Source organism: Canis lupus, chromosome 7 (assembly GCF_003254725.2).
Source record: "Canis lupus dingo isolate Sandy chromosome 7, ASM325472v2, whole genome shotgun sequence".
NCBI lineage: Eukaryota > Metazoa > Chordata > Mammalia > Carnivora > Canidae > Canis > Canis lupus.
Genome location: NC_064249.1, coordinates 28,458,804 through 28,471,607, shown reverse-complemented (window position 1 = coordinate 28,471,607; position 12,804 = coordinate 28,458,804). Strand labels below are relative to the sequence as shown.

The following is a 12,804-nucleotide window of genomic DNA, read 5'->3' as shown; positions in this document are numbered from 1 at the left end:
GACAACTTTCTGTGTTCCTTTAAGTCAGGGGTTGGCAAAGTATAGCTTCCTGGCTAGGTTCTGCCCTCCTGTTTACAGGACAAGAGCTGAGGATGATTTTTAGGTTTTCAAAGGTTTGTAAAATAAAAATTAAAAACAATATGCAGCAGGGAACATATTACCTATAAAACCTAAAATATTTACCGTCTGGCCATTTATAGAAAGTTTGTCAGTCCCTGCTTTAAATAGTGAATTTCCCTCACTGGAATTTAAAATACAAAACAATTTTTAAAGATTTGAAAGAAGAGCACATACTGGTATATTATTTCTCAGAAATACATTTTTTTTTTTTCTTTACAGCACTGGGTAGGATGAATGCTATAATAAATGGAGTCAATCATTTGATCATTTTATTCAAATTCCACTTATTAAGTTTAGGCTTTTTTTTTTTTTTTTTAAGTTTAGGCTTTTGTAGAGTGTTTGCTTTGGGTTTTTTTGTGTTTCCCCTCCCCACATACCCATCAGAATCTTACTCATTATGTCTACACAAAATATTTGTTTTCATTTATAACTGTTCTTTGATTTTTGCCACTTTAGGTAGTAACTTTACAGACCTCACTGCTTAAATTAGAGCCTCCTGACCATGTTTGTTTGGCAGTGCTTGATTTTGTATCTTCTCTAGGAAAATTTTTTATACCTCAAGCTTTTCAGGTAATACTCTTAATTCTTTTGTTCCTGTGTTAACAAAATCCCTGTAAGAATTATTAAAATTCTCAGGCTTTTAATTTCTTGAATTCTGTGGATTGTTGACAATGAAAGTTGGGGGAGAAAATGTATTTTGTGAAGAGATAGTGACTTTATCAAAATAGAACTCATTTTAAGTATTCTTTTAGAAAAATGTATTTTGACATACAGATAATTTAGAGTTGGCTGTAGTCTGACAGGTTGGTGGATTCATCAACATTTAAGAAGCCTTTAAAGCCAGGAGATGGATTGATTTATTCAAGAAAAAATTTCTTGAATTTTTGCTATGTGTCAGGTGCTGTTTTAATCATTGGAAATTCATTAATGAATCCCCCACCCTCAGCCTGTGGAAGGCAACTAATAAAGCTATGATGTAGCATGTTATTTTGAGTGCTGTGGAAAGAAATCAGAGGAGCATGAATGTGGGGGTATGGTTTTAAATAGGATATGGGCAGTGGTGTCCTCACCAAGGTGACCCGTGAGTAAATTCCTGAAGTTGAGCAAGTCATGCAGGTATCCTGCATGTAAGGGAAACAGTAAGCCTGATGCCTCTGAGATGAGAACATGTCTGATATCCTGAGGGGAGCCAGTAGAGCCAAAACACAGGCAGTGGGACTTTGTAGGCCATCATAAGGACTTTGATTTTTACTCTGAAAGAAATGAGAAGCTATTGGACGCATTTAAGCAAAGGACTGACATGCCCTAACACATACTAATATGTGCCCACTGGGACAGGATTAGGGGAGCTTGACAATATTAAGGATAGAATACTGAAGTTTTCCTCTATTTAATAAGGTTTGGTTTTCTTTTTAGGACAAAATTCTGCCCAACTTGTCTTCTATTTTTGACTTCCTGCTAGCTGACAGGAATTGGATAATAGAACAACATACCTTGGAGGCATTTACTCAGTTTGCCGAGGTAATTTTAAGACCAACATATCACAGTGACTCCCAAACCATCTTATTTCACATATTCCAAAACCTTCATGGAGCAGCTTTTGATCTTAGTCATTACCAATGACTAAGGAGGAGATATTACCAATGATCTATTTTGTAGTATCCAACAACAGGGCATAAAGAAATGAAGGTACTGTCCCTAAGGTCCTAGGAGAGTAGTAACAACCAGAACCAGGCATTCGGACCAGGCCTATTAACTCAGACACTGTCTTCCAGACAGTATTTTTGAGTGTGAAATGAATCATGCATTTCACCTCAAAATCATACAGGAGTTAGGTGGATGAACACAGGGACCTGTGAGCTCGGGTCCATGGAGGTGAGCCTCCTGTGGGATGCTCCTCTTCTCTTGCCAGTAGCTGTGTGGTCACACCTTGGCGCATGAGGACCCATAGACATTAGGATGACTGGGCAAAAAGTAAGCACAGCCGATAGCCCTGTGCTCAAGCAGAACACTGCGTGGTCCCTAGACTCCCCAAGGGAGCTATGAGCTGATGGTCATTTGAGTCACTTCTGACACAGTTTTTTAAAATGCATTTCTGATGCATTTCAGCCCTTAAAGCTTATGTAGTTGGCTTTGCAAGTTGTTGAGATACATTAAAATTGGTCTCGTTTATCGATCTTTTAATAGGGAACAAATCATGAAGAAATAGTTCCACAATGCCTCCGTTCTGAAGACACTAAGAACAAAGTAATATCCTTTCTGGAGAAGGTATTTATTTCTATAGATTAAAATAGCAGCCACAGATTTTGTCATTTTTTTTTTTAAATTGTATGATTGTAACCATACATGTAAATGTGACCTAGTGTTCAGCACAGAGGTGACACACATTAAGCAGCTGGGACCGTGTGACAGGTTATAATAGTGGAACAGTCACACAGCGTGGGCTCTGGTAGCATTGCTCATTCAGGCAGTAAGAGCCCGGAAACAATCCTGCTCAGACTAGGCCTCTCGCACAACATGTTTACCACTCGAATTTAAATACAATTTATATACATAGTTTTTCCATACAGAGATGAAGACCTAGTTTTCCAAACAATGACATTTTTAAAGCTGTTTTTTTTTTAAATTTAAGATTTTATTCATTTATTTGACAGAGCAAGAGAAAGAGCACAAGCAGGGGGAGAAGCAGACTCCCCACTGAGCCGGGAGCCTGATGTGCTCCATCCCAGGATCCCGGCTGGGATCATGACCTGAGCCAAAGGCAGATGCCTAATGGACTGAGCCACCCAAGTGCCCCTAAAGCTATTTTTATAGTTAGAACCAAACTTGTTCTGTCATTTGGCTTCCATGTTTGTGCACACCTTGCAACTTATGTGGGGAGTTTTAGGATATAAGGACTAACTTTAGCACTAATAGAATAGTTAAACCACAAATTTAGAAGACTGGGAGAAAGTGAATTATACTTATTTTTTTATACTATACTCATTATTAAACTGGGTTATGTTTTTATATACACATATACGTTACACAGAAGCTGTGTGTGTACATGTTTTTGCCAGTTGCTTACCCTATACTGTGAAGGTTTGCAGACTATCATTTTTTTTCCCTGGAAAAACAACACTCAACTTTTTTGTAGGGAAGAACGCTGTATAGTAATTTTATCCAAATTATACAAAGATGATGCATTTACATGAGTCCAACTTCCAAAATTTGCCTAGATCACAGACTAATCCAGAATAGTTTAATACTAGGTGCTTACACACACACACATGCACGCACACACAGCCTTTTCTCTTTTTTTTTAGTTGAGGAGGAAGGGCAGAGGAAGAGAGAATCTTAAGCAGACTCTATGCCCAGCACGGAGCCAATGTGGGAGCTCAGTCTCACAACCCTGAGGTCATGACCTGAGCTAAAATCAAGAGTTGGGACACTTAACTGACTGAGCTACTACCCAGGCACCTTGGCCTTCTCTCATTTTCTGAGTATTAAACCATTTGCCACCTATTAGAGAATGCTTGATACTCACTTGATTTTTCATCATCTGTGGCAGACTGGCTTTGTAGAGGAAACTGCAGCTGCCAGAGTGGAACGTGTGAAACAGGAAAAAGGCATTTTCTGGAAACACTTGGCTAAAGTTCCTGTAGAAGAAGCAAAGTGGTCATCTTTACAGGTACGGACTGCTTTTTGGTATGGGTCAAGCTTTAAGAGAAATTCTGCCCTTGTTGATAAAAAAAATTAGTATGGTTCCTGGCCTCATACTATCAAAATATAATCAAATAGATCTAGACATATAAAATTCTCCTGTTTTACAGTAGCTGCTCTTTTAAAAATTACATTTCTTCCTCCTGAGAGGTTATCAACACACAGAGCAGAGGTGGGACTACAAAAAAAAAAAAAAAAGTTTTAAATATCATACTAACTCATACACTCTTTCAATATGACTTTCAGTTGTTTCTAGTAACTTTTAGGAAGGTGAAGCTACAAATGTAGCAGTTTCTGAACCACAGAAGAAAACCAATGAACTCACCTTCCAGAATGTTTAGGTTGATCCCTTGCCTCCTTCATCAAACCAGCCTGAATAATTTCTGACAGTGTCCAGAAATCCTATCTTCCTATTATAAGGCAGAAGTCTGATACCACCAAGGATATTGTTTTGAGCACCAGTAGTATATTTAGGATAACGATCCGTAAGAGGAACAATATTCTGGTGAGTTTTAGTTAGAACTCTTATATAAAAGAACTTAAGTTTATGTTAGTAACTTGTTTTCAAGACATATTTAACTTTATAGATTTCAGGCCTAAAAGTTTCATAGCAGTGGTATAAATAAGCCCTCAAGAATTTATTATGATCTTCCTTATTGGGAAGACCATGATTACAAAAGATGTGTTGGCCCAGATCTCCCCCTGCCACCCTTCCCAGTGCACTGATGCTAGAAAGCCTGACAATTTTTAATTGGGTTAAGCATCTGAAAGGCCATAGCACTTAGCATTAAAAAGTAAACTGGAATCATTCAGAGGATGCATACCTGGGGCTTTTTTTGTCAGAACAGATTACAAGATATTTCCAAAGAGTACTCATTGGAAACGACTGGATGAGGCAGCATTCCTGTTACTTTCCTTGGACCCTAACAGTAATAGCACCCCGAATTACTGTGACAAATGAGAAATGCCTTTGCATAGTATCTAGGTGATTACAGGCTTGGAGGTTCCCTCCTGTCCTTGTGAACCAATGATGAAATAAAATGTGCACATAAAACTCCCAAAAGTTCTTTTATCATCTTGGGAATGGGTATCATGGCACTACTTATCGTATGTTTTTCTCATTTGCCAGCCTTATTCAAAAAGAGCCCGTCATGAGTTCCCCTTGGAAGAAGAGTATAGGTCAGCATTGCAAGCAGCATCAGGGGCCCTGGAGGCAATTGAGTCATTACTCCAGAAGTCTCCTGCTCCAGAATGGTTTCTAATGAAAATGGAGATCCTCCAAGAAAGGATCGATGAGCTAAAACGACGTGTACTCTAGGGTGGCCCTTAAATGGATTGGACCATGTTACTCATAGATAGAACTGGGTATGATTTTTATCATCCTACACTCTATTTTGTAAATGAATATATTGATGTAAGTATGCATTTTCTAACACATATAAAACAACTTTTGTAAAGTTGAATCTAGTGAAAATAGTCTTTATTGGACATTTAGAGAACAGGTGCGGGGGGTGATATTTCTCAAGAAGAACTTTGGTACAGTGTAATACATGTGGAGCAGTCAAGGACTGCCCAGGTACCCACAGGGCCAACAGATAGTACAACTGTAAACAAATAAATAAGCTGCCTAAGGAAACCTTAGCGATTTAAAATCATTTATATACTTTACAGCTAAAACTTTTTCAGTAAGTTGTATTTCATAATAAAGCTTACTCTTCTGTTAAAGAAATGGCACAAAATTAAGCTAATCAGCTTGAATTTTTGTATTTATTTTCTTCTGGAATTGTCCTGGAAAAAAGCAGTAAATTCAACCTTTCCACAGCTACTTGCTCTTCACAGAAACTGGCCTTAGTCAGACGCACACGGGCTCCTCCTCCAAGAAGCCAGCGCGGAGACTCTTCACCGCCGGGGCGCTAGCCAGCACTCGACCACTCACACTTCGGTTGGCACAGATGGGAGAAATGGATGCTTTTGGGTTTTCTTGTCTGCAGAGCCCGCTTTTGAGGTATTAGTTTGATTTTTTTTTTTTTTAAAGAAATCCTTTTCCCTAAAGTTATACCCGTTGTCACCAGTTATTATCTTCCCAGTTCAGCTCCCCTTCATCTCCCCAGCCTTCAGACTCTCCCTGCAGCAAGAGAGAGCAAATCAAGGGCAGGCTGCTGAGACAAATCATTTCTGGATGTAAAGGGACCTAACACTTGCCAGAAGAGAGCCCCACGCTAAGTAAAATAACTTACTCTAACAGGAAGCTGCAAAGTAGGATTACTTTGGTTCCAGAGTTACAAAACCACAGCACTTGAAGTTAATTTCCCAAGGGCCATATATGTACAATTAAATTGATTTGATGACACCCTATTCTTGGGTTTAACCCCTTTTAATCAGTGGGTTCTAAGAGTAACCAGTGGCCCATTAAACACTTAGTCTAAGCATTGCTTTTTTCTGGGGAAGGAAAGATATCATTTATAGGAACTCATTGCATTCATTTGTGCTTCACCCGTCACTGTAAGCAACTGTGTACATCAGTCTCTTCCCTCACTGAGAAAACAGTATGTCTGTTATAAATGAGACAGTGCAACTGGTACATACCCCTTAAATTAGCACGATTTACTAATCCTCACCTCAGTAATCTCTGCTGCAGCAAATTTTGAGGAGAACTGCATCACTGTTGAGACGTCATCCTTGTTGGAAACCATCATTTCTGTCCTCAGTTCAGGCAAAATAAGAATAGCAGCTGAAGGTTTAATTTCTGGAATCATATCAGCAAACCAGTCCAACTCTGGATCTTGTACTGGCTTCTTTTTTACTTGGATGGTAAATTCCTCTCCTAAACCAAGTTCTGATGGAGCCTTAAGGCGCCTTTCTTGTGATGACATGTTCGGTGGCTTGGTTTGGTCTGGGTTGTCCCTGCTTTGTGCATGATTAGTCTTTTGGGGTGGACTTGATTTTAAAGGCCTGGACTCTTCAGTGAGTGAAAGCAAAGTAGGAATGGCCTCCTGCTCCCCTGAGGTGCCCGGTCTAACAGCTGGGACTCCATCTCTCGCACTTATTTCAGTATCTGTGCTGCTGGGTTCATAGTCGTCCCAAGCCACCGCCTCCTCCATGTTCAAGTTAGTGAGCGGGGATGTGGAGGTCTTGTAGGCTTCTGTGGGACAGCTCTGGATGCTGACAGTTTTGTTTTCAGGCTCCTCAGGCTCACTCCAATCAGGCCACTCCTCAGACTTTTTAGAATCTGGTGGGAAGTTCTCACCATCTCCAGAGTTATTTTTCACATCTGAGACTCCATTCATGGGAAACTTAATAGGTTGAGGAAATTTATCACCTGTGGGGATATGTACAGAAGTTATGTTCATAAAGTGTTAAGAGCAAGTAATATATTTAGGAAAAGGTTAACACTTTAAAAAAATGTATGGCTTTAATTTCATAAAAATATCCAGGTTACTAAATTGTACCTGCAAAAGAGATATCCCGGCAGAATGTAACAAATATGTGAGGTAGGTTATTCAGATACTTTAACTAGAGCATACAATTCTTCACTAAATATTCAAGCGTATTGTTTATTGGTGTATTATCTATAAACAAATATAGAAATGTTCTAAGCCAGGCAGTGTTAACCCCAAAAAGTGTTGTGTGCTCAAATAAGTTTGCCTTAAACCAACATAGTATCTCTTTTATTTTTTTTAGAAGGGGGGGGGGTGGCAGAAGAGAGAAAGAGAGAATCTTAAGCAGGCTCCATGCCCAGCACAGAGGGGCTTGATCTCAAGACCCTGAGATCATGACCTGAGCTGAAATCAAGAGTAAGATGCTTAACCAACTGAGCCACCCAGGCAACCCTAACATACCCTCATTTTAATCAGATATCCTTAAATGTAGTCAAGGTCCTGGAATCTTGCACAATAAGTGTGTCAGGACTCTGCTACTAACATCTCCCCAAACTTACTTAACCACACAACTCTCTTTTTCATGGCATACCTACTGCCATCTAACAGAATTAGCATCCTCTGATATAGTTTGGAAAATGTTGCACTAAAGCACCAGAAGTACCAAAATAATGTCAGCTAGCTCTCCTCACCAGTTATGAAGAAATGGTAGGTATATAACCTGTAGTCCAGGAAAAGCAGATGACACCCCAGCTGACTACAGTTATACAGAAATCAGCCTCGTTATTCCCAAACTGCCCTTAATTTTTAAAATTTATAACTCTGTACTCAGGAATAACATTCATGTAACAGTGGAAAAACTATATAAATTGAATATTTCTACCTGTCTGTAAAAGAGTATTGTAGCAATCTCGCTGTATCTGCTTCTTGCTGATGGGCATGCTGCCAGAAAAGAAACATTTAGGGAACATGCCAGAGGAGGGGTTCTCCAAGATTGGCGCCGTCTGACTCTGCTGGCTACAGAAGACGTGCGGGGGAGAATCTGAAGATAAATAAAAACTCCCAAAAATAAAAAGGATAGTAAATAGCTTCTTGCTCTGTCAGGGTAAGTGAGTAACAGGGGAAATGGGTATATTTAACACAGATAAAGGATAAGTTGCAGAGAGAATCTTTAAATATCTGAAGAAACACACTCATTACAGAATGGCCTGCCTGTGTCCTCAAGGTGTTTCAGGGCAGGCTGAGGTCTACATGATGGTAAGGGACTTGAAACAGTTCAAGCATTGGGTGAGCAGTTGGATTAGATATAACCTTTAGAATACCTAATTAAAAAAGTTAACAGCCACTGAACATTTTGTCAATTTAAAATAATTGATTCTACTTAAAAAAAAAAAAAAGTCTAAGAATACAAGCACACCAATGTGAATGTACTTAATGCCACAAACTGTACAGTAAAAATGGTTAAAATGGTAAATTTTATGTTACAAACATTTAACTCCCAGCTGGGGGAAAAAAATGTTTCCAAAAAAAAAATGGTCTTTAACAGTTTGCCAGAAAATTCATACTCAACAGTGGGCTTTGGTCAAAGGATTCCAGCAAAATTTTTGGCTTAATACTTCCTATGCCTAGGTAGGTCATCACAGGGAGGCCCTGCCTGACCTCTGCAAGCCCTGTAGCCTCTTGCCTGCTTCTGTCACCACCCTCCCTGCTGAGGGCCTCCCAGGGTCTCCTCCAACTCTCCTCCATCCAGACTGACTTCCCTAATGTAAGTAAGATACTACCCTTTTCATAAACCTCAATATTATCCCATATGAAGTCTGACCATATAGTGAAACTGCAGAAGAACAGAAGGAGGAAAAAGTCTAAGGGTAGCCTCCTGTATCCATGCCCCCTCCCCAGCATTCTCTCTCATCCTTCAGAAGAAGGACCACTCTAGCCATGAACTTGAAATGCAGGCTGCAACCAGGGGTCGACAGCCATCTTGGATGAAGAGTTTAACTACTTTGGGAAGTCAGTGGGATCAGACCTTGATCTGTTTTGTAAAGTCTCCAGGAACATCTATTTTAATAAAAATTCATTTGTTACTCCTGCTTTTGGTGCCTTTTTGGTTTCTAAGATTACACGTCAATAGTATATAAAATGTCCAGAACTAGGAAACTGCATCTAATAAATAAAACAGTTATGAAGAATGGGGACTCTTGCTAATTCAACATACAAAGCTGCCCTGAGATGGACTCCCACAGTCTTATCTCAAAATAGCACATACCACCACCACCATCCCCCCTCAATGTTCCTGTGTTAGGAAATATAAATAAATCTCTCATTTGCTGTTTGTTGTACTCTGCTAAGAGAAAAACTGGTAACACACGGCCTTCATTCACTCAATGCAGTGTGAACATATCCTGGCAGGAGAGGAGGGAGCAGCTTCTTCATGACCTTCTGCAAATCTGGACACAGACTTCATTGGCACCATGAAGACATGGACCCATCAAAACTTCAGAAAGCCAGTGTTGCTTTAAAGATTCTCCTGGCATCAAAATTAGGGGAAAATCTGATCTTTTCTACTGTAACTATTTGGATAATATCAAATACACTATCCATGACAACTGAATCAGAGATCTGCGTTTCCTCACAAGGTCACCATCTGATTCTAGGTTATACCCAGGACCAAAGAAGCAATAATGCTGATATAAAATTCTTGACTTTTACTGCCTACAAAGACCAGAAAGTAATGCTCTGTCCCATGTAACATCCAATGGGAAATAGCCCAGAAATAAGGATTTCTTGAAGTAACTAAAAACCAACAGCTCTTTACTTAAAAGGCCATCAATGCCAGAAAAATTTGAATATCTAGTGTTATAAGGTGCTACAGCCCTTTTAGAAGCTGACAGTATCTACTAAAATTTTAAATATACATCATTTGACTCAGTAGGTCTACTTCTGGGACTTTATCTTTTAGCAATAAAAGCCAAACTACATAAAGATACAGGTACAAAGACATCTGCTGCATCAATGTAGTGGTTAAAAATCCAGAAATGAAAGCAATATCCATTAAGAGGGAAATCACTGAATCGTATTCAGTGAAATATTAGGCAGCTGTCAAAAAAGGTGTCATTACTATGTACTGACCTAGAAACCAGTCTCTGATAAGCCACTACGTGTGAAAATTAGGCTGTACAATTGCACGTAGTATTTGCTCATTGTTTTTTTAAAAAATTCTACATATGGGCATGTGTGTATAAACATACATCTGTGTGTCTTTGTGGGTTTTACAAAAGGGAAGAAAAGAGTCCCACTAAACTATTAAAACTGGTTACCTTACACACCCAGAAGGAATTGGGAAAGGGAAATTACTCTTTACCATTCTCTGTATCATTTGACTGAAGACAACCCACCATGTTATTTGTTAAAAATCTAATTAAAATAAAAAGCTGTACTTTTCATTCTTACCTTCTGGGGAAAGGTTGACCGTTTTAGTAAAACCTGGGGCAGTGCGTTTGAAGATCTTGGTTCTTTCTCCTCCCACAACCACCTCTGGTCCAAGTAAAGACACCAGTACTGCTAGGCTGTGAAGAGTAATTGCCACAATGGAATCGCTGGTATCACGCAAGCCCAGTAACACCTAGGAGCAAATCAGGTCATAAGTGTACACAACCATGTTGCCTGTCTTTTGTCCCCATAAACAACCAACTGGACTGCAATCAGTCTATGCTTGCTCAGATGACTTCATTTTTTACATAGGTGTTCTAGGTCAGTAGCTCTCAAAACTGACCGTGGTCAAGGACCAGTATTTTCCCCTCCCAATCAATCACAGACTGAAACACCATTAAAAATACAATAAAAAACAAAAAGACATTAGAAATAATATAAAATTACTGTGAAACTGCTATAAAAGGTTCTAGACTTGTCCATCATTCCTGTCAGCTCGTGCCCCAGGATCAGAGGCAGCTGAGCACTCAGGAGATCTCAGCTCTTTAAGAGACGACAGCCTCTTAAATACTGACGACAGCTAGTATTCCAAGGAGGCCTCCCAGCAACTACTGATTAGGCCTGACCCTGCTTACTGTCAGATTAGCTGAGATGGGGTGGGGTTCAGGGTGGTATGGCTATAGAGGCCTCTCCAAATCTTTGGAGAATCTAAATATTCAGTCAAAAGACAGAGTGACAAGAGCCTATACCTGTGGCAGAGGAGCTAACTGCAGACATCTAGTCTGACAACTGGCCCTACCTACCAATGAGCGCAGAGCAGCTTCAGGCCTCTCAACAGCACAGGGAGCAAACACTGTCCGCTGTGTCCACAGCAGGCAAAGTGGGTCACAAGAGCTGACTGTGCTAAAGGCAAATGAGGCTCAGCCACAAGAGTAGGGTATGCATCACCCATACAGGAGACCCCTCTGGAGTGCCTGGTACTGATGACCTGTCAAGGACTACCCTTTTGGGCACCACAGGACCTCTTCCACACAAGATGTAGCTGATTTCCCTAATACATAGAAACAAACTGAGAGACAAAATGAAGAGACAAAGGAACATGTCCCCAAATGAAAGAACAAAATCACAACAAAAGAGCTACATGAAATGGAGATAAACAATATGCCTTATTCGAAGAGACAAAGGAACATGTCCCCAAATGAAAGAACAAAATCACAACAAAAGAGCTACATGAAATGGAGATAAACAATATGCCTTATTCGAAGTAATGGTCATAAAGATACTCAATAGACTTGAGAAAAGAGTGGGTGAAATCAGCATTTCAACAAAACAAAAATCATTTCAACAAACAAAATATTAAAAAATTCAATAACAAAAAATACACTAAGGAAATATCAGTTGATTAGTAGATAGAAGATTGATATTGGCGAATCAGCAATTGGAAAATGGTAATGGAATGCACTCAAACTGAACGGCAAAAAGGAAAATAATAAACATGAGGATAGGTTAAAGGAATTCAGTGACATCAAGCATAATAACAGTACTTACAGGAATCCCAGAAGAAGGGGAGAAAAGAAAACAAAACTCATCTGAAGAAATAATTGCTGAAGACATCCCTAATCTGGGAAAGGAAACAGACATCCAAGCCCAAGAAGCAAGGAGGGCCCCTAACTAGATTAACCTAAGAAGGCCCATGCCATGACACAATATAACTGAAATGAAAATGATCATCAAGAGAGAATTTTAAAAGCAGCAAAAAAAAAGTAAACAGTTGCAGACAAATAAAATCCCATAACACTATGAGCTGATTTCTCAGGAGAAATTCTGCAGGCCAGGGGGAGTGGCAGGATACTCAAAATACTGAAAGGAAAAAACCTGCAACCAAGAATGCTCTACCCAGCAAGGTTATTTTTCAGAATAGGAGAGACAGTTTCCCAGACAAAAGTTCAAGGAGTACATCACTACTAAACCAACCATACAAGAAATGTTAAAGGAATTCTTTGAGTGGAAAGAAAATGACATAATCCATAGTAAGAAAATTATGAAAGGAAAAAATTTCACAGGCAAAACAAACATATAGTAAAAGGCAGATAACCACTTTTAGAGCAATATGGAGGTTAAAACACAAAAGAAGTAAAATCAACTATAATCTACAAAAATCAAAGAATACACAAAA

The 12,804-nt window shown here is 39.4% G+C and overlaps 2 protein-coding genes across 15 annotated transcripts in view; one reads left to right on the top strand and one right to left on the bottom strand.

Annotated features, from left to right (window-relative positions):
- The window catches only part of C7H1orf112 (chromosome 7 C1orf112 homolog), a 43,629-nt gene extending 34,340 nt beyond the window's left edge, over positions 1 to 9,289 (top strand). For 2 of the 3 annotated variants that reach the window (XM_035719358.2, XM_049112306.1), the window contains 5 exons: positions 577 to 690; positions 1,537 to 1,641; positions 2,308 to 2,388; positions 3,671 to 3,790; positions 4,952 to 5,565. In XM_035719358.2, the coding sequence (XP_035575251.1) occupies positions 577 to 690; positions 1,537 to 1,641; positions 2,308 to 2,388; positions 3,671 to 3,790; positions 4,952 to 5,140 (609 nt within the window). In that variant the 3' untranslated portion in view covers positions 5,141 to 5,565. Of the gene's footprint in view, positions 1 to 576; positions 691 to 1,536; positions 1,642 to 2,307; positions 2,389 to 3,670; positions 3,791 to 4,951; positions 5,566 to 5,644; positions 5,828 to 8,828 lie in introns of those variants that run through there. The other variant, XR_004817616.2, reaches the window with a different exon arrangement.
- The window catches only part of SCYL3 (SCY1 like pseudokinase 3), a 44,565-nt gene continuing 37,046 nt past the window's right edge, over positions 5,286 to 12,804 (bottom strand). For 10 of the 12 annotated variants that reach the window (XM_035719362.2, XM_025430412.3, XM_049112309.1 and 7 more), the window contains 4 exons: positions 10,650 to 10,821; positions 8,083 to 8,241; positions 6,441 to 7,141; positions 5,286 to 5,947 (listed from right to left, as the gene is read on the bottom strand). In XM_035719362.2, coding sequence (XP_035575255.1) covers positions 5,888 to 5,947; positions 6,441 to 7,141; positions 8,083 to 8,241; positions 10,650 to 10,821 — 1,092 coding nt within the window. In that variant the 3' untranslated portion in view covers positions 5,286 to 5,887. The remainder of the gene's footprint in view (positions 5,948 to 6,440; positions 7,142 to 8,082; positions 8,242 to 10,649; positions 10,822 to 12,804) is intronic. The other 2 variants (XM_025430414.3, XM_035719364.2) reach the window with 1 other exon arrangement.